Source organism: Nothobranchius furzeri, chromosome 11 (assembly GCF_043380555.1).
Source record: "Nothobranchius furzeri strain GRZ-AD chromosome 11, NfurGRZ-RIMD1, whole genome shotgun sequence".
Classification (NCBI taxonomy): domain Eukaryota; kingdom Metazoa; phylum Chordata; class Actinopteri; order Cyprinodontiformes; family Nothobranchiidae; genus Nothobranchius; species Nothobranchius furzeri.
In genome coordinates, this window is record NC_091751.1 from 49708257 (window position 1) to 49730231 (window position 21975).

Genomic DNA, 21975 nt, shown 5'->3' on the forward strand with positions numbered 1-21975 from the left:
ACGCCGCTATTACGTTACACGACCGCTTTCACGGCCAGTGGAAAACCGGGGTTACACTCTTACAAATGCACACACACACACACACACACACACACACACACACACACACACACACACACACACACACACACACGCACCTCTCTGGGCAAGGCCAAATAAATCAGTCTGTTAATGTGACTGTCCTGTTGCATCATGGTTGTTTTTCTACATGTGGTTCCCCTCAAAGCATTGCTGCGATAAAAAGCTTGAGAAGGTGACCCAGTTGTCTGAGAAAGTTTTCATGTTGCAGGACCCCTAAGCTTCCCCCCCCCCCCCCCCAACCCACAAACATCCCTCAAAGTGCTTATTGCTTTTAGGCTTGCTTGTCAATTTTTTTTCTGCGTAACGTTCCAACACTGGAAGCAGAACGTCGCGTGAGAACAGTCGTCTTTAACCATTTGTGACTTTGCTTGCTGCAGCTTCACCCCTTGCAGGTGTAGACTTCCTCTCTCTGTGTGCACTGCTTGCATTCAACGTAGCAGCACCAGCGCACCTGGCACTGGCAGGGCCCAGTCACCTCCCGGCTTTGCGTGTTGTGGCCTCGCCCGCAACAGATAGCGTCACAGTTTTTGTCCTTGTAGCACTTGCGGGCTGCTGTCCCCGATGAGTATTTGCTGGCTTTACAGAAGCTGGGTGAGTCCTCGATGTGCAGCAGATCCATAGTGCGTGGGATTGGATCACTCAAACCAGGCAGGGACTGCGGCGGCGGCGGCTGCTGTTGGCCGCGGCCGGTGGAGATCTCCCCCTCCCCGGTGGCCTCATTGGTGGAACTGCCGACCTTGACGGAGGTTTCGTAGCGCATTTTCAGCTGCTTGCCAATCTCGTGGAAGGGCAGGAGCTGTCTCCAGCAGGTCTGGACGGTGCAGGAGCCAGAGACGCCATGACATTTGCAAGTGGTCTCTACTCCAGCCTTGATTACCTGAAGCAGAGACAAAGGAATATTGTTGGGCACTCCAAGACATTAAAAACATGAAAGCTATGCAGGTTAACAAGCCTTTGTTTAATAAGCAGCACATGAAAGAGTCAATGTATGCTCGGAGTTATTTTAAAAAGGTGGAGCAGTGTGGCGCAGGGGTTAGATGTGGACAGTGGAGAATTATTAAAAGTCATTTTGTTTTGATTAAAAAGCAAATTAGAGGCTTTGCTTATGAGTTCTGACTTTAAACCAAACAATGAGGTTCCTTTAGTAAAAGAGCAGCAGACTGTGTGAGGCCTGACTTTGTTATGAGCACAAAGTCCAACCAATCATCTACTCATGAAGACATTTTAATATTAGAAGGTGAAACACAGTTTCCTTTGAGTTTCTCTTTTATTTCTGAACTTAATACTTCACCAACCCGATCTTCTGCTGTGGTGGCTACAAAAACACCATTATATACTTTAAACCTTAGCCTTTTACAAAAAATAAAAATCACAGATAAAATTAAAATGCCACTTCTCAGCTACAAAGACCATAACATTTTGTTTTGCCACCTGCTACCCTGTCAGCAGTCAGCCAGAGTTCACCGCTGCAGCAAAGGCAATAAGTGAGCAAGTCGGAGCTTTGGGAGAATCTGCATTTCTGTTCTCAGACATCGAAAGAGATCGGAGAACAGGAAGTGCATATTCATCACAGCCCCAGGTCAAGAACATTTGATCAGTCAGCTTTTAACAGAGAGGAGGTGGGATGCAGAGGTTAGCACATTCCAGTTTTGTGGGAATTTATTCAGTGTGGGAATGGATTCAAAGTAAATGTTGCAGGCTTTGCACCTCTTTGCATGTGCAAATCATACACATAAAAAGTGCAAAAACAACGTTGTAAATCCCAATCGCTAAATCAAATTCTCCAGAACGATTGTGTTTTAGAGTGCTGTGAGTGTGTGTGCACGCGTGTGTGTCTGCCGGCATATGGTAAGTGTTCTATCATAACTCATCCTAAAAACCAACACAAAAATGGGAAGAATCAGGGGCGAGAGGCAGAGAGAAGAAAGAAAACATTCCAGGCCCTAGTTTGCTTTGGCTTGAGCGATTATGACCATTCCTTCTTTTTATGTCGCTATTAAAACCACTTCCAAGATAAAAAGCACATAAACAATCGCTGAACAAAGAGCACAAATGAAAGTCGCTGCTCGTTTAATCAGAAAGAGAAAACCAAACGCTGAATAACGAACACTTTCACTATCACCAAATTTACGGTAGCCATTACTCCCGCCAGTTTAGATTTCTCCTGTTGATTCAGTTTCAAAGTGAGCTCAGCTTTGTCAGTAACTTCATTCTCCCAAGGATCCCTCATCAACTCTAATCAATATCACTGCTGTGGACGTAAGTCTCCTTTTGCTCATTTTAACCGTATATTTGGACAGAACGCTTTGTCTTGGACGACCTTTTTCCACCAGAGCAGCAATATTTTGTTCCTTTATTACAAAATAAAAGCACAGATACGTAACAGAGTTTACGGTTAATGCGGCTAATGTTCCTGGTGGAGTATCGTCTGCAACTCCAAATAAACCCTGACCCTGTTTTAACTAGTTTCCTAATGAGCGACTCCTGCTTTGTAACTGAACCTTTTTTATTATCTGGTGGAAATTATTGCTTCAATGTTTGGATGATTAATAATGACATTTGTGGCACATTTACTACCCTGAAGCTGTTACATGATTAACATGTCTTGTTTTAAATGCAACTCCCTAAAACGTTCGTGAATAACTGTCTGCCAAAGATTAAAGCAAGAACTTTTCAAATTAATGGTGCCGAGGCCAAGACGTTGTGACTCTTTGTCCTTTCCCCCTAAAAGCTCCAGATAGACCTCACATGTTGCTCAGTTCATCTGTTTCTTTTATCATGCTTTATTTGCAAAAATAATAATAAAGAAGTCTGTTTTGCACGCTTACTTTCATGCCCACATTTGTGTTGTGCATGTCCACGCGTGCACGCAGGTCCTTGTTGGAGCGTTTGCCCAGAAATTCCTTGACAAATTTGTTGGCATATTTGAGGTTGTCTCCACAGCCTCCCCACTGCCAGGCCTTGCGATTCTCCAGGTGTGGGGCCTCGTCACACGTGCAGCGCTCCATCCGTCCAGCGCTGCACGCTTTGGCCAAGGCGTGTGTCAGCCCCGCTGAGGAGATGGCGTACAAGAAGGCTGTTTCTTTAAATCCTGCAAAAGGCATGGTAGGTTTAAATTAAAGGTGGTGAAATGCAGGTTTATTTTTTTGTTTATGGAGATGCATCTGTCTTTCTTATAAAACTAATTATAATATTTTGGATGTGATTTTGATGTCAGCCATTTGTAAATCCAATGATTTCATTTGATTTGATGGAAGGAGGTGCAACTCTATTAATGCTGCATCCCCAAAAGGGTATATTTGCATTTCTTCAAGCTATAATTTCTAAATTGATTTGCAAAAAATCTTTTCTACAGATGTTTGTCCCTTAATACTAAACTATCTTCTAATGCAATGTGGTAAAGGATCTGAAGCAAAGCCTCAGTCACATAGATTCAGAAAGGCCATCCAAGGGGGATGTGTGTCTGTGTGATTACCAGAGGTGTGACCAAGTCACTGCTTTGCAAGTCACAAGTCACAAGTCTTTCCAGTCATGTCAAAGTCAAAGACAACCAAGTCCAAGTAGAGTGCAATGTCAATAATGTGAAAGTCCAAGTCAAGTCCGAGTTCTTAACTTTGAATTTTCAAGTCATATCAAGTCATCTGTCCAACTTAAATTTAATGACAATGATAATAAATAAAGTCCAGAAATAAAGCTTCTTAAAGCTTCATTTATTTGCTCAAACAGCAGAAAATGCAACTGAAACTTATTATAAACAAAGTGCTGCTGCATTCAGCAGTAAATCTAACCCAGAACAAAGAATGATTCATGATTTTTGTCCATGTCGAGCCACTTTTGAGCTAAAATATCAAATATGCTCAAGTCATCATCAAGTCAACAGCTGCAAGTTGATTCAAGTCGCAAGTCATTGGCGTTCAAGTCCAAGTCAAGTCGTAAGTCTTTATAGATTTTATCAAGTCAAGTCAAAAGTCATTAAAATAATGGCTCAAGTCTGACTCGAGTCCAATTCATGTGGCTCGAGTCCACACCTCTGGTGATTACATTGTAAACTCTATAATCTGAATTTTGTAGCTTTAATGCACCATCACTCTTACCTCTTTTCAGTATGTTGGCTCGGTGGCGCCCCTCCAAGGTGCAGTTCCACCTCTCAAAGCGGAATTGATGCTGGCACTCTAGGGCGCTCATGATTATGGCCTCCCTCAAGGTGTCGGCCACGCCCGGGTCTCGTCTGCACATCCTGCGCTGTTTCTTTTCCAATTTGAGACGGTCACAAAGCTTGAAGTGGGCCCTGCCCATAGACTCTTCTGGTAGGGAATTCAGTGGCAGCACAGACAACGGTTCATTACCAGTCAACCTAGAGAGAGAGAAAACGCAACACAGGTAAAGTGACGTGCACAAAGCAAACATAGTGTCAAACATGGAAAATATGAAATAGATGATGCTCAAAAGTTGGTTAATGATCAGATGAATTTGCCTGGTCGGTGGTTAATGTTCAGGGGAATTCAACATTTGCTGGAGATTAGGATCGACCTCAACGTCCTGACACTTTTGACCCATTTTTAAACATATGACAGCCACTCGAAAACATACTTTTTTTTTAAGAAATACGAACATGACACGTCTCACATGCATGTAAAACATGTAAGGCAGTAGCTGGCAGATGTGTGAATGCATACAATAATGAGAGAATTTACACTCTCCGTAACGAAAAGAAACATTCTGAATCCTAAAGCTGCACTTCGACACTGAAGCTCCAGCTCACATGGAGAACATGTGGTAAACTTGCACTTCATCCATCAGTTTATTTAAGGGAGTTGTATATAAAACACTCAAGGCGAGAACTGCCACATCGCTGGCAAAACCAACGGTCCAATCTGGGGTTGTGATGGTGAAAGCAGAGCACTGCTTTCATAAACACACACAGGGGACGCAGGCTTGTGACCGTTTTGGTCACATCGACCGGCTCTGTTGGCACCGTAGTTGTTCATTATGTGTAATTTCTGGCCCCCTTTACACCCTAAAGTGAAATTGACGAATAAACGGATTTAAAGATGTCACAAAAGCACAAGTGTTTCTCGCCTGTGTGCTTCTGCAGCTGCAGTTTTAAAGATCACTTGTGTAAGAACACATCATTCCCTGATGACATGGATGAAATTGCAGGAATAATTTTTCTTATTTTTACTGTAAGATTAGATGGTAATTGCATCTTTCATAATACATTTTTAAAAAGTTCTGGAGCTGCCAATCGAGAATGAAGAAACTCAATACTAAAAGAGCGAGAAGACGCTGTGGAAAACACTTCTGCAAAATGCTGTCAAGGTGCAGAGCAGCTGCTGAACACAAACGTCAGGTTGGTTAACATTCCAGTCCCAGAGCTGTTGATTGGTGATGCACATTGCTTGCACTTTAACCTCCACGCTGCTTTGCAGAGAAGAGTCCATCAGCACTTATATCCACCACAGTCTCCACATAAAGGTCACGGGAGTTCTTCAGCAAGAGATTTGTTTTATTATGTCCAAAAGCTGACTGAACAGACTGAAACATTTCCCCTCGTGTCCTCTGTGTCATATCAGTGGAACTAATAGTTAACAGATGCTTGAGTACACGGTGCTTTTGCTTTATGGTGCATGAAGTGGATGAGTCAGAGCAGACAAATCAAACAGGAGTCCTCGCGGTTTGCGTGAATATTGAGCCTGTTTTCGTAATTAACCTGAAAGTGGTGAATTTCAAATAGAAACCTGGCAAACAAACGTGTTCTCTTGTTGTCTAGTGGAGTTGCATACGCAAAACAAGGCGAGGCAAGAACTGCGCCTCTAAACAAAGAACATTTTCCACCAAAGTCCATCCATGCTTTGTTAAATGACATGAAACTGCTGAAAAATCTATAACAAACATTGAGGAGACCCACGACGTTACAGTGAGTTGCAACCTTTCCACAACCGTTCTAGAACAAGCAGCCAGCGACTGAACGGAGGACAGGATCATTTGAAATGCTGGTTAAATATTTAAGATAATCACTGTAGTTTTTAGATTCATATATCAGGGGACAATTGCATCAATAAGCACTATAATTAAATGTGTGCCGTGAAAAGCTTTGAGCGTATTTCCAACTGAGTGAAGGTGGTCTTTAATTTACTAATACCTCCTAAATGACGTGCACATTCCCTGGGAAAGCATGCATAGCAACACATATCTGCATTCAATCTTCGAAAGGCCTAAAAGCGTGTCAAAACAAAGACCCTCAGAGTGACAGGCCTCAACTGTCTGCGTGAAGTCTGCGTGTCTGGAGAAAGAAAACGGTGTGAGGAAGGGAGGCAAGAATGATACACTCAGGCTTACCCCCGCCACCCTCCTCCCTTTGGTACACAGAGGCATATTTCTAACTGGGAAGGCCCGAGGGCAAAGTGTGAAGAAGGAACACGTACTTCTTCACATCTGCAGAGAAGAAGCAACTGGCCAGATTCTGCTCTTGTGCAATGTTTTTGCTCTGTGATGGACCGCGGTGCAAACGGTATCACGGATTATTCAGCTTGCTCTTCTTTGAGTCGATGCTAAATGCTAAACTTGTAAGCAGATTACCTCTAAATGTTTAATCGAGCTTAAGGCTGAATCTGTAATCTGATTGAAACTTGCTGGAAATTAAAGATAATATTTTTCACAGGGTGCAGGGCTGTGTGTGACTCCTGCACGCTGTTGCACACAAGGGTCACACATTCCTGTATGATGATGTGCAAAAAATATCAAATCTGCTGCTTTGCTGAGGACTGGACTAGTTCAACTCACAGAGAGAGAAAGAACTGGCAAACTGTTCAGGAGCTGAATTGTGAAAATCGATTCACTAATTAAGATTTTTGAGGAAAGAGTTTGGAATCTTTTTTAACTGAATAAAAGTTTAAGACTCAAATATTACTTTTGCTGCATCATCAATTTTTTATAGTAAAGGATCCATGGTAGTTCATCAGTTCTGAGAATCTTAATGACTTGACGTAACATAACAACAAAGAAGCTTAAAGTATATTATGAATTTTTTTAACTTATTTTAGTTTGACGATCCATTCAAATCAATTTTATGAAGTTCTTTGTGTAATGAGTTAATTTACATGTTAATGAGCCATAAGACATATGATTCCATAGTCGTCGTCGTCGTCGTCTTCCTCCGCTTATCCGGGTCCGGGTCGCGGGGGCAGCATCCCAACTAGGGAGCTCCAGGCCGTCCTCTCCCCGGCCTTGTCCACCAGCTCCTCCGGCAGGACCCCAAGGCGTTCCCGGACCAGATTGGAGATGTAACTTCTCCAACGTGTCCTGGGTCGACCCGGGGGCCTTCTGCCGGCAGGACATGCCCGAAACACCTCCCCGGGGAGGCGTCCAGGAGGCATCCTGACCAGATGCCCAAACCACCTCAACTGGCTCCTTTCGATCCGGAGGAGCAGCGGTTCTACTCCGAGTCCCTCCCGAATGTCCGAGCTCCTCACCCTATCTCTAAGGCTGAGCCCGGCCACCCTACGGAGGAAACTCATTTCGGCCGCTTGTATCCGCGATCTCGTTCTTTCGGTCATTACCCAAAGCTCATGACCATAGGTGAGGATTGGGACGTAGATCGACCGGTAAATCGAGAGCCTGGCTTTCTTGCTCAGCTCCCTCTTCCCCACGACAGATCGGCTCAGCGTCCGCATCACTGCAGACGCCGAACCAATCCGCCTGTCGATCTCCCGATCCCTCCTACCCTCACTCGTGAACAAGACCCCGAGATACTTAAACTCCTCCACTTGAGGTAGGACCTCTCCCCCGACCCGGAGGTGGCAAGCCACCCTTTTCCGGTCGAGAACCATGGTCTCAGATTTGGAGGTGCTGATCCTCATCCCAGCCGCTTCACATTCGGCCGCGAACCTACCCAGCAAGAGCTGAAGGTCAGAGCTGGATGAAGCTAGGAGGACCACATCATCCGCAAAAAGCAGAGACGAGATTCTCCTGCCACCAAACTCGACACACTCCACACCACGGCTGCGTCTAGAAATTCTGTCCATAAAAGTGATGAACAGAACCGGTGACAAAGGGCAGCCCTGGCGGAGTCCAACCCTCACTGGGAACAGGTCCGACTTACTACCGGCTATGCGGACCAAACTCACGCTCCTCTGGTAAAGGGACTGAATGGCCCTTAACAGAAAGCCACCCACCCCATACTCCTGGAGCGTCCCCCACAGGGTGCCCCTGGGGACACGGTCATAAGCCTTCTCCAAATCCACAAAGCACATGTGGATTGGTTGGGCAAACTCCCATGCCCCCTCCATCACCCTTGCAAGGGTATAGAGCTGGTCCACAGTTCCACGGCCAGGACGAAAACCACATTGCTCCTCCTCTATCTGAGATTCAACTATCGATCGGACCCTCCTCTCCAGTACCTTGGCGTAGACCTTTCCAGGGAGGCTGAGGAGTGTGATCCCCCTATAGTTGGAACACACCCTCAGGTCACCCTTCTTAAAGATGGGGACCACCACCCCGGTCTGCCACTCCCTAGGAACTGCCCCCGATGACCACGCAATGTTGTAGAGACGTGTCAACCATGACAGCCCTACAACATCCATAGCCTTGAGATACCCAGGACGAACCTCATCCGCCCCCGGGGCTCCGCCGCTGTGTAGTTGTTTGACTACCTCAGCAACTTCTGCCCCCGAGATCGGACAGTCCATCCCCAGGCCTCCCAGCTCTGGTTCCTCCTCGGAATGCGCATTGGTGGGATTGAGGAGCTCCTCAAAGTATTCCTTCCACCGTCCGACTATAGCCTCAGTTGACGTCAGCAGCTCCCCATCCCCACTGTAAACAGTGTGAGCGAGTTGCTGCCTTCCTCTCCTGAGGCGCCGGACAGTTTGCCAGAACCTCTTTGGAGCCGATCGATAGTCTTTCTCCATGGCCTCACCAAACTCCTCCCACGCCCGAGATTTTGCCTCGGCAACTGCCACTGCTGCACCCCGCTTGGCTATCCGGTACCTGTCTGCTGCCTCCGGAGACCCACAGACCAGCCACGCCCTGTAGGCCTCCTTCTTCAGCCTGACGGCTCCCCGAACCTCTGGTGTCCACCAGCGGGTACGGGGGTTGCCACCACGACTGGCACCGGCCACCTTACGACCACAGCTAGCAACAGCCGCCTCGACAATCGCAGAGTGGAACAAGGCCCACTCGGACTCAATGTCCCCCACTGCTCTCGGGACGTGGTCAAAGCTCTGCCGGAGGTGGGAGTTGAAGACCGTCTTGACAGGTTCTTCTGCCAGGCGTTCCCAGCAGACCCTCACTATGCGTTTGGGTCTGCCAGGTCTACGCGGCATGTTCCCTTGCCATCTGATCCAACTCACCACCAGGTGGTGATCAGTTGACAGCTCCGCCCCTCTCTTCACTCGGGTGTCCAAAACATACGGCCGCAGGTCAGATGATACGACTACAAAATCTATCATCGACCTGTGACCTAGGCTGCCCTGGTACCAAGTGTACCGGTGGGCATCCTTATGTTCGAACATGGTGTTCGTTATGGCCAAACTGCGGCTTGCACAGAAGTCCAATAACAAAACACCGCTCGAGTTCTGATCAGGTGGGCCGTTCCTCCCAATCACACCCCTCCAGGTCAAGCTGTCATTGCCCACGTGAGCATTGAAGTCCCCCAGCAGGACAATGGAGTCCCCTGATGGAGCACTATCTAGCACTCGTCCCAGGGACTCCAAAAAGGGTGGGTACTCTGAACTGATATTTGGCCCATAAGCACAAACAACAGTCAGGACCCGTTCCCCGACCCGAAGGCGCAAGGAAGCTACCCTCTTGTCCCCCGGGGTAAACCCCAACACACAGGCAGAGAGTCTCGGGGCTAACAAAAAGCCAACCCCAGCCCTCCGCCTCTCACCCGGAGCAACTCCAGCAAAGTAGAGTGTCCAACCCCTCTCCAGGTCTCGGGTTCCAGAGCCAATGCAATGTGTCGAGGTGAGTCCGACTATATCTAGCCGGTACCGCTCAACCTCTGCCACAAGCTCCGGCTCCTTCCCCGCCAGCGAGGTGACGTTCCATGTCCCAAAAACTAGTTTTCTTGTCCGGGGATTGGACCGCCAAGGCTCCCGCCTTGGTCTGCCACCCGATTCACATTGCACCGGACCCTTCATGTTCCTCCTGCGGGTGGTGGGTCCACAGTTGGACGAGCCCATGTATCCGGTTCGGGCTGGGCCCGGCCGGGCCCCATGGGCGAAAGCCCGGCCACCAGGCGCTCGCTCACGGGCCCCAACCCCAGGCCTGGCTCCAGGGTGGGACCCCGGTAACCCTCCGGGCCGGGTACTCCGACTCTTCGTTTTCACCGCCATGAAAGATCCTTCGAACCGTTCTTTGTCTCACCCTTCACCTAAGACCAATTTGTCATGGGAGACCCTACCAGGGGCACTAAGTGCCCCAGACAACATAGCTCCTAGGATCATTAGGGCACTCAAACTCCTCCACCACGATAAGGTGACGGTTCAAGGAGGAGCCATTCCATAGTAAATATGAAATCAACCTTATGGATCTGTGGGTACTGTTTAACCAGAAGATTGGAACTTTTTATTGCAGGGATTATGTAACCACTTCGTATTGATTCAGAGAGTCTTAAAGTCCCTATTACATGAAGTGATTTCAACTGTTTTATTCTTGACAGTTTCAGTACCGTCCAGAATGAGTCGTTTCAGGGCTCTGTCACTTTGGGAAAACAAGGTGAAGCTGACCACGCCCACCCATCCCCCGCTCAGGCCGCTATAAGCTGAGAAGCTGTGATATCTGGGAGGGGCTTAGAGTAGAGCCACTGCTCCTCCAGCTGCTGCAGCAGCAGCAGCTCTCGTTTGCATGTGAGAGATGGTTCAGAATATAATTCCTTGAAGATGAACACTGACAGAAAATGGATGGAGTGTTTACAGAAACAGTAGATGCCCACATGGCAACATTAAAGGGTGCAAAAAGTGAGTTTAGCATAATGTGTCCTCTTTATCACCTGAATTATCAGAAACCCTACTTCTCCTGAGGTTTCATGACTTGCATCTTTTGGCTACATTAACATTTGACATGCAGCAACAAATTGAACTGTTGCTATAAACAAATTAATCCACACTAAATGAATTTGCATTAAAAACTGCACAACCCTTATAAAAATTTCATTCTGCTGCAGCATTTCAATATTTGCTTCCAAATTCAACGATTTTGCAGCATTCCTGGTAGGCCTCGTGTCATTTTAACAGCTATAAGGACACAGATGAAATACAAAATGTATGAAACAAATAAGAGAAGCTGATGACGTCTTCTGTGTTCTCAAACCCACAGTCAGTCGTGGCGGATGGCTGCTCATACTGACGGGCGTGATGTTAATGCGACCAAGATGGTCATGGCTCCATAGCTGTCTAATCACGGTGCTGGTTGAGCTGGTTTGGTGGGCCAATCACAGCACTCTGTCAGTAGAGGGGATGTTAATGATACAAAGATGGCGATGACTTGCTTGACTCAAGACCGTCTAAGTCTAAGACCGATCCTGAAGCGGAGGCACTTGGAATCAGTTTTTAATGAACACAAGCCGATACAGCCATATTGTCATGGGTGATTCTGTAGGTTGAGTGCTTTGCAGTCTTGTTTCTGGTTTTATTGTATTTCTGGTACTTCCTGTTTTATTTTGTGCATTCACTTCCTGTCTCATTACAGGCAGCTTCACGACATGAGGCTCCTCACTAATCTGCCTCATGTCTTGCACCTGGGTCCTGGCTTCTCCATTTAAGCGTCTTTGCAACAGTTTCCTTTGCCAGTTTGTCTTCTCCTGTTGTGTGATGTGAACCCTGCTCTCAGAAACACTTGGTAAAAGTGTATTCAGTTAGATTTGGACTTTTCAGTTGTGTTGTACTCCAGGAATCCCTTCTGCTTATTAAAACTGTGTGAGCTCTGCATTTGAGTCCTCTTTGTGCTTTGATACATATCACCCCAGTCTTGGTACGTCTCCACTGGCTCCTGGGATGTTTGTGTATTTTTTTAAGCTTTACTTGACCTAGCACACCTGTCCAACCTGCACACCCCCATGTACCTGTGCATGGTGAGGTCAACTGATCTCCTGTTTCTCTGCACTCCCCGGATGTGCTACAAATCTCGGGGTGAACATGGGTAAGCCCATGCTGCCCCCATGCTCTGGAACTCATTGTCTGTTACAGATAGGCAGCCATCCTCTTTGCCCGTTTTAAGTCTCGTTTAAAGACCCACTTTTATGACTTGGCTTTCAGACAGTGTCTCATTTTATCGTTTTGTTGTTTTTACTGTTGTGTTTTATTTACTGTTCTAATTGTTTATACCTGCTAGTGATGCTTTACATTGATAATTAGATCCTTATTGCGTTTGTCCTTTTCTGTTTTAAATGGCCCTGCCTGTTCAGCACTTTGGTCAGCTCTCATGCTGTGTTTTAAATCACGCTATAGAAAAAAAGTTGGTATGGTATGGTAGGCAGATAGAGGTGCTTAACTTTATTTAGAAGAAAAAAAACAGCTTCTTCTGTGACGGAGTATAGCTGACGACCTTGTTGACTGACATCCATAGCGGTGAGTACGTCACATTGTTTGTTATCCACTAGCATGTGGAGACAGATCGAAAGACAACCATAGATCCTGCCTCACGACTCAGAGCCGTCAATGGACCGTGGCCAGACTATAAATTCTCACATATAGGATGGCTTGCCAGGCTACCTAAAAGTTTATCTCGTTGTGAATCGGTGCCATTTAAATAAACAAAATTTTATTGAATCAATAATTAGCTATAAACCCATTTTAGCTCATTTGAAATGACCACCATGAACTAATTCTTACTGCAAATATAATTTGTCATAAAGGCTGCCCATGTATTTTAAACTGCCTTTGAGAAAAATAACTAAGACAAAAGTCTTTTTTAACCAATTTATACCAAAGAAAATCATAAAAGACTAAGAAAATTCATTTAAACAACTACAGCTGCATGTATTGTAGCTGTAGTTGTTTAAATTACATGTAGAAAACATTAAACTACTCATCACTCCTGCACGTCAACAAGTTACAGGACTAATTCTCTTATTCTGTGAAATGGAAGAGCTAGAAAACATAAAAACTAACTGAATAACATAAAGGCTGCATCAAAAGTAGAGTTCAAGCACCTTCGCTTACTTCAGGTATTTCTACATCCTCCAAAGTTTTCTGCAGATGTTTTTGTTTGAGGTGTTGGCCCAGCAACACCAGTTACACATGGAATATAACACCAACGTATAAAACTCACTATTATCCAATGCAAAGTTCCTACTGATGTTTGCTCAGCTTTGCTGTTTTTCCACGCACTTGCTTGCCTCCATACACCCCTCGCAGACATTGCTGACATACTCTCATGCTGCACCTCCTCCACTGTCTTTCACTTAGTAACACTGAAGTTTGTTTAGTCCCTTCTCTCAACCTGTCAGCACCTCCCATTGACCGTGACATTTACGTTATATGCATTTTCCAAAGTGGCAGCTTCGGTGAAAATGGTTCACGGTCAGTGCCGGGTGGAAATTATTGACTAAACTTCACCATCATCCCTGGCTTCAGTCCTATAATTGACCCTCAGCAGACACTTCTGCCCATTCTTCCTTTGTTGGGTCTGTAAAAAGTTCAAAAGGGAAGTAAAATCGTACAGAATGGGCAAAAAAACACCAATCTGAGTATAAATTACAAACAAGTAGATTTGTAACTGCTGGTTGTTATTCATATACTCACACTCGCACTCATGTGTAAACAAAGGCAACTCAGTCTGTGTGTACATTAATTTCCAGAGGTTAAAGCAATGCAAGCCGAAACTTGAATTCAGACGATTCATAAATTACCCCCAAAATCTGCCAATTCTTTGGTTAATAAGAATGTAAGTTTTGCTTGTGATACGGATCACTCTTGCGTATCTTCCTGGGGACTTTTTTGACTGCTAATTCACCACCATGCCCTGCACATTGCAATCTGCTTGCACCTTTGTGCGCATGCATGTGGGCTCCAACAAACTTAAGTCAACATCTATGAGGGTCTGTAGAGGCTAAACGCGCCCAGGCAGAAAAAGCACAAGCCACAATTTCTCCATGGGCCTAAACTTGCAGGTTGTGTGGTCTGGTGTCTCCAAGATCTCAACCCACCCACCATCCCTCTCTCTCTCTCCTCCTCCACCTATTTTTCTACTTTCCAAAGTTCCTCTATTCCCACTGGCCGATATCTTTAAACGGATGTCAATCATGTGGCCCAGCTGTTTGCTTTAACTGAAGCCTCCTCCAGACAAAACCACGGCACAAGGAAGTGACAGATGTGGACATGTGTCCTGGAACTGTCTGGCTGTCATGAAGACAAACTGCTAGACTCACTTGAGACTAATCTGTGTGCTATGAAACCAAATATTAATCTCCAAATTAAACAGTTTCTGTAGTAAATTAAACGTGATGTACTGTTTTTGCATTCATGTTTCTTTCCCGGGTTCACAACATTTAAAGTGATCCTTTTTTGGGGGGGTTGGGGTGTGCTTGCTTTTCTTAGAACTGCTGGATGAACTTTCAGACCACCCGGCCCATGTCCCATCTGGTATATCACAGCTCGGGCCATGCCAGAGGTGGTAGGAATGAGAGTGTGTGGTGTTTTTCCTCTCTTCACTATGGCTGACAATACACTCCGCAGCTCAGACCTAAATAATTAAAGAAAGCATGAATCAGTCTCAGATGTCTCTTTGGTTCAGGAATCTCCAAACGGTTCATCTCTGAGATGTTCATGTAAGAAAAAAGAATCCTTCATATATGTAAATGTAGAAAAAACATATGTTTGCAGCTCAGAGTAGATTAGTCCCAGGTTGAAAGCCTTGGCTAGTGTGATTAGACCTAACAAGCAGGGGCTGACACTGTACAGTAACATGACAAAAAGACTCAAGTGGCACTGCTCTTGGATTTAGTAAGTCATTAATGACGGAGTAATGAGCTCTTTTGTGCAGTGGGAATGCCATGAAACGAACAGAAGAGCTGTTATTAACAGGAGTAGAAGGGGAAGTCCATTATCTTCTATGACTTAACAGGATATGACCCAAAGTTATGTCATCTGTCGTCCTGTCTGGTCATTTCCAGCCAGCAAGAAGTAAGTCAGACTACTCCCACTCACTGAATGATGGAGTTCCTAAGCCTCTTGTCTCATGACACTTTTAAATGAATGACTGGATGCATTACAGTTCATGATAAATAGTGTTTTTCCCCATATGAAAACCTTTTTGTTGTGTAGCGATCTACCATAATAATGGAGACTTTATGGAGAAAATTCACTGCTCAGGCTAACTTTATAATCTGTGTGAACACTGGTAGCTTGGACAACAAGACTCTGGGGTTTGGGAGTGGGAGTGCAGGGCATGATAAGAGGTTTAACTGCTATGTGAGAACTCAAGGCTCCTAAGATCAGCAGCTCAGTTATAGTCACTGTGTGACTGGCACAGATTGGGCGCGCGTTTAGTGTCCGCATGACTCCCCTGATCTCGCCCGCACCGTGGCACAGCGCAGCCCAGTACCAGCACACCGCCACACCAAACACATTCAGGCTCTAATGTGAACACAGATTGTAGCTAAGTAGAAAACTTAAAATAACCCAGAAACAAAACAATTACGACCACATATTTCCTTTTATTCTCTTTGTAAAATAGTTGATTTTCTCTGAAGATCAAAGTCTAACCCTAACTTTAGCCCTTTTCTTATTTATTCACAGACCAAACCAGAAGAGCAATGACATAAAATCTCCTAACCCAATGTTTATGACAGTGTTACTCATACAAGATCTTGAATGTGCACAAACACTATGCAGATGTGATAGATAAAATAAATAAGTACACTCTCTTTAACCATAAGATTTTACGCCTCAGACTGTTATGAACTCAGCTATGTGAAATGTTCATATTTGACCATGAAACCCTAACCCTAACAGACTGATCACGGGGCGTGCTTGCAAAGAGAAAACATTATTCTTTCATCATTTGTAGCAACATGCTTAGATTTAAAATTTTTCCTGTACTGAATGATAAACTGTTGCACCAATACATGTTAGAGAGGCCAATATGAAGATGTTTGGGACCACATTTTATAAAAGGCAAATGCAGCTGTGGTGGAGAGTTGATGATCCGGGCTTGCTTTACAGCCATGGACCCTTGATACCTTTTAGTCACCATAAACCCATCAAACTGATGTTTTTACAGTCAGATGTAAGGAGATTTGTCCAACAGTTGAAGTGTTGCTGAAATTATTTGCTGCAATAGGACAGCAATCCTGATCGTAGCAGAAATGATGAACAGGACCCACTGGCTCATCCTGTTAGCATTTTAAACTCAACCTGATTGATTTGCTAAATTAGGACTTGGCTCACAATTCCACTACAACGACTTTAGAGATTTGCAAGGTCACATCCAAGATCACTTTGAGTTTTGCTACTGCTGGCCTAAAGGCCTGGTGAGGACCAAACATTTCATTATTTGTGACGTTGTAAAATCTTAATGGAATAGCGGCAGCTAGGTTTCCATTGTATCTTTCCACTGATTTCTCTTTCTGTAGTTTAGGTGTGTGTAGATATATGTGTGAAGCAGTTTGACATTATAGTGCAGTGAACTGTGATTGACTGTTCGCCAATATCTCAAATTCAAGTCATGGTGCCATTTTGATGCATCTAAACAGCAAAGTTTTATAGTTAAAGTACTCTGGTTCAGTAAGGCATGTTGATATTGAAAATAAAACAAATTTTATTCAATTTTACTTGTATTTTAATACATTTATAGTAGTCTCGTGTAGGGATGAATGCCTTGTAAATCGTACTCTGGGGAAAAAAAGCTCCAGTGCGCCTTTTTCAGGAACTAGAAGTGAGCCAGATCAGAGCTGAGCTGAATTTGGTAGGATTTGGAGTCTTATTTCTGCTATATCTGGACATCTCCAATCTGATTGGCTAACAGCGACACAGCTCTACTCCATCGTTGCAGTTTTATATCCACAAATAACACAAGCCTGAAGGAGTTCTGCCATGCTATGGAGTTGCTAATGTTCTCTGCTGTTTCCTGGGCGCTAAACCAACAACGGCCTTCCCCGTCATGAGCCAAGATGGGTGAGTCCATGACTGTTAAGTGACAGTGTGACATAGATCTGTAAGGCTTTTCAAACCCTAGAGTTTCACCTTTTATTTTCTATCAGAAGCCCATGCAGGGAACAGGGGTAGAAGACGATTATCACAATCAGTCTGCATGAAAAACTTAAAAATGTTTTTTAAGTGACCTTTAAATAAAGTTTTTGTGGTCAACAACAGAAAAGACAGGAAACAGTGGTCACACAAACTGCACTAAAAGTACATAGACTTTGTATTAGTTTTATTTTACTGCAGTTTGCCCACAAATCCATCTGCAAAGCTCGTCATATCAAAACCAAAGGAGTTCCCTTCTCATTACTCAACATGGTGTACAGCTGATTTTTGAAACTGCCACCTTTTCATTATCTAACGTGTCTCTGAGCTGCGGTCTCCCTGTGCACGCTGATGCCACTAGAGCTGTAGGATGCAAGCATGCCAAACACAAGTTAAAACCCTTTGCCAAACCATGTAATCTTCAAAAATATCCTGTACAACCATGTTATTACAGAGTGTAAGCCCTGTAACAGCTCTCTACAGAGACCACTAAAACCTTCAAAATAAAAGATGAGCAGCATCCAGAGTCGTATCAATCGGCGGAGAGGCGATCTGTGCAATAAAGTATGAAATTAATGAATATTTTGAACACTCCTTGCATTCTTTGTTCTTACATATTCTCCAATTTTGCAACTTTTCATCAACATACACTATGAGATGCTTCACCACCATCCTCCAGAATGAATAATCATCAAATGTGGTTGTATTTAAACATAAAAATTGCGAGAACTTTATTTTCTTTCTAAGAAGCCGTGAGGTCAGTTATCCTCCAGCTATGCATGATCTCACTTTCACTGTCACAGCACCAGTGCTGAGAGAATCCTATCTTCTTGGCTTGGGCTAAAGTGATACCCTTTAGAGGTGGGGCTGTAGCCACAGGATATCCTATGAAGTTGGGAAATCCCTCTATCAACGGCACTCCCCACCCTGCTGCATGTCAGGGCTAATCAGCCCTTGAGGCTGGGTAATAAGACGCCTGCCTCCACTGTCTGCCAGCCAACGCCAGCCTGAGCCCACACTTACTCTGCTCTTTCTAATGAGAGATAATCACCCAGAAGCTCCCCACAAACCACTGCAGAGATGCCAGCACGCACATGAGGCAGGCAGGCCAGAAGACAGAAAGGAACCAAAGGAAATGGTTACATGGAGCCACTTAAAAAAACAGTTGTAACCATTTTTTGGTGCTGTGCTGAAGAAGTGAGGCGGCTACGCCACAGGAACCAAATCTCAACAACAAATAAAAGATACTCCCTCTATAAACTCTCACTATTTGCTATCCTGTTGTTTTTGGCATCTCGCCTCAGCTGATAAAAACAGTAATACCCACCTAAAGGGCAACAACCTAAAACTGGTCAACGATATGGTAGCAATTAAACAGCAACCACCATATTTGAATCTTCCGGGTGCCGGGGTGCCTCTGTAATTGTTGAATCCCTCTGTTGCATGACTGTGGGCAACTTTTCCAGTATGTGTCGCACACAAACTAAATAAAAAAACAAACTCTTTGACTTAGTTTGTGCCCCGGCACTCCACCGGGTTTACAAGACCACAGAATTACACGCCTTACACAAACACTCAAGTTTAAACCAACAGAGATAAATGTCTGATCCGCAAAAAAGTTGACTAAATCATTGATGGAGGTTTGATGACATTTAATGAGGAAAACATGTGGCAGTTGTGTTGGATTCAGGGATAACGAAGCAGCTGAACAGACACCTGCCACAGCAGAATGAGGGAGAAGAAATACACACTCACATTCTTGTGGCAAAGGATGACAATTTATGTGGCTGCTGGACTATGCCAGGAATCCCACCCCACCCTTGGGTGAGCAGACTATAGACAGGAGACATCGTGTTTATGTTATGCTCCTGTTCCACCGCACACTGGAAATTGGCTATGCAACATTTACTATTTTCAGCAAATCAGTACCCAGGATGCCCCATATAATGTTTATTTGAGCAGAATTGCGTTGACGCATCCACCCGAGGAGCACGACTGAGGTTGAAGTCCTAGAAGCTGGCTACAAGGCGGTCACGTTTAGTGCTTACCTCACCTGTGCGGACTCGTTTGGAGCATGAGTATGTCAGCTACAGAGACAAAATCATTCACTGACTAGCATTCATATGTCTCCTCTCGTTGAGCTGCACAATAACAAATCTGCAGCACTGTAATAATACCAGATGTCCCTCTGCACATCATAGAATAAGAAAGTGAAAACATGATCTGCATTAAGACCACTAAACTGGTATGGAGGGCCATCTTCCACCACAAATACCAAGACAGGCAAAGCAACAGAAAGGTTTATGTTTGTCCTAAATCAAGTGAAACCCGATCAAAGCTAAAGATCAAGAGAAAAAAAATGCAATGCAGACATGACTATAGAGATGCTTTTATAGAAGTGAGACACTTTTCAGATGGAAAAAAGTTTCTGCAGTGCCCATTTCTGAACGTTGAGTACCAACACCCACGAGGAACAACATTAAAGTGATGGTGTGCGTTTTCCTTGGCGATAGGGGGCAGTGCATACCTAAATCGTTTCAAGCAAGCAGTATTTTTGTGTTTGAGTAATGCCTTGCCAACGGATGGTCATTAGGGTCAAAAATCCTTGGGAGCACAACCTCCAGCAAAATGAGAAGCACATCAGAGTCCCGCTCATCACTGGAAACAAGCAAAGAGGTAAGTGTGTAAAACAATGTTTATGAATGGTTAAAGTTTGGTAATCGTTTGTTACAGATCAGTAAATGCGTTTTGTCCTCATGGGCTACCGTAGAAAGAAACATGGTCTCTAATATGCCCATAGATGTAGACCTGCTTGCTTGTACTTTAGACCCAATTTTTATGGTTATATGTTACTAAGCTTTCCACAACTGGGCATCATTTAATTCATTTTCAACAAAATTTTAATGGAGATTTCTAGAGATTAATGGTAAAAAACTACACATTGTCTCTTTAAACAGAGGTTTGAGGAAGATCAGTAAACATTTTAGTGGTTCATAAAGTCATTTCCGGAGGCAAAACCTGCTTCAACTATTAAGGTCCAACAGACCTGGGACATCTCTTGTGCTCTTGCTCAGATTCACAGCAGCTCCCAGATCACCTAACACTCCTGGATCCTGCACAACACCCATACCTACCATAAATCTGACTCTGCTGGAGAAGCCTCAGGTGTCATCACTCCGCAGCCGACAACCATTTGTCTGAGTTGGCTTTGCAACGTTTGATGGGGAGCATTAACAACACCTGTCAACAGGGTTTTATTTTAAGTAAGGTTTGTGATATTAGCAAACGTTGCTTGTTGGATAAATCTGTGTTTGTCATGTACTTCACCTACAGGTGCAACATATCCCCTCCCCTCGTCCTCCTGCTGCTGACCTTCAGAGGCTGTTAATGTTCAGAAACTGAAAGTGCAGCTCACATGTGCAGAGTGGAGCATTAGTGGTCACCCTGAAGGGGAGGTCATGAGGGCTACACCTAAAATCCAAGGAATTTCCAGGGAATAACTCACTTTCAAACATTCCAAATTTAACATTACATTGGGTCTGACATAATACAGTAAAGTCCACATTTGCAGCTTAATTTCCTTACACGTGTTTCAAGGATCTTTTTTTATGGGGGCAGCAAAAAGGTGGAAAAAAAAGAAAAGAAAAACCCCTGCCGGAGCTGCGCAATGTTTATGCTGGAAGGCGGAATTTTCTGTGCAAGCTGAGCAGACGTTTCGGCCACCAGTTCAGTCAGTCAGATTGCTTTATTGTTACCAGCTGTTGGGTCTGAGGCGCGTCCACTCACCTTACGCTCCGTGCGGCTGCTGCTCTCAGAGTCGAATAAGGATATGATGTTACAAGTGGTTCGGCAAAATAATCACTCTGCTGCTAACCTGCCTGTCAGACTGAAACTCTACAGCAAGCTGATGGAGGACACGTTGAATTACTCTGCAATTTAATGCCCCCCACAATAAATAAACTTTCAGGTGAAATTTTGCAACCTGCTGTAGCAGCTCAGTCTCCATCTGACACCTGACACGCAAACACTCAGTTTTTTTATGTGCAGATGGATGTTCTGAGAGTTAAAAATGTGGAGAAATTGTCGTTACCTGCTGTTTGCTTCAGGAACCAATCAAATCAAGGACAGCAGCGCGATGGAGATGGTGCGCGTGTGCGCTCTTACCCGAAGTAAGCTGTGGTGGGTCCAGGCGCGCTGAGAAGATAGACTATAACTGTGAACGAAAACCATCCCAGAAGTAGATGTCCATCCAGCATTTTGCTGCGGCTCCAGGGCAGATCATTTCGTTTCTCCTGAGTAGCTGTGTAAAATCACTTGTTGTACGTTCAACACTTCTTATACAGAGTGGGGCTGCGCTGCGCTCCTCCCCTGCGCGCAGAGAGAGAGAGAGAGAGAGAGAGAGAGAGAGAGAGAGAGAGAGAGAGAGAGAGAGAGAGAGAGAGAGAGAGAGAGAGAGAGAGAGAGAGAGAGAGAGAGAGACTGGTGTGACAGCCTCTGGGCGTTGAAGTCAGTCTTTGCAGATGGGTCAGTCTGAACTGAACTGGGAGCCTTTTAAATGGTCCAAATTAATATAAGCAGCACTGTTGGACCTGATGCAATAAAACTTTAGATTCGACTGTATTTCTCTTAATTGGATTTTTGCAGGTCGCCACAAATGAGCCCTCTTGTTTGTCCACCTCTGCTTCCTGTAAATCCAAATTAACTTTGC

General features: G+C 44.7%; 1 protein-coding gene across 2 annotated transcripts; it reads right to left on the reverse strand.

Moving 5' to 3' along the window:
* Positions 1-319: 319 nt before the first annotated feature.
* On the reverse strand, positions 320-21602 carry wnt9a (wingless-type MMTV integration site family, member 9A). Of its 2 annotated transcripts, none has more exons than XM_070541649.1 (4): positions 21432-21602; positions 4176-4435; positions 2910-3172; positions 320-958 (listed from the first exon to the last, which is right to left on the reverse strand). In XM_070541649.1, the coding sequence occupies exons 1-4, from the start codon at positions 21521-21523 to the stop codon at positions 461-463; spliced, it is 1113 nt and encodes a 370-aa protein (XP_070397750.1). In that variant the 5' UTR covers positions 21524-21602; the 3' UTR covers positions 320-460. The 2 variants fall into 2 exon arrangements, with proteins under 2 accessions (XP_070397750.1, XP_070397751.1); XM_070541650.1 differs by having other exon boundaries at positions 21358-21447.
* Between the last annotated feature and the right edge of the window lie 373 nt (positions 21603-21975).

Coding starts and splice junctions, on each gene's coding strand:
- wnt9a (XM_070541649.1), bottom strand. CDS start 21,523: ATGCTGGATGGACATCTACTTCTGGGATGGTTTTCGTTCACAGTTATA. Junction 4,436..21,431: donor CCCACCACAGCTTACTTCGG/GTAAGAGCGCAC, acceptor CTCTCTCTCTAG/GTTGACTGGTAATGAACCGT. Junction 3,173..4,175: donor AGCCAACATACTGAAAAGAG/GTAAGAGTGATG, acceptor TGCCTTTTGCAG/GATTTAAAGAAACAGCCTTC.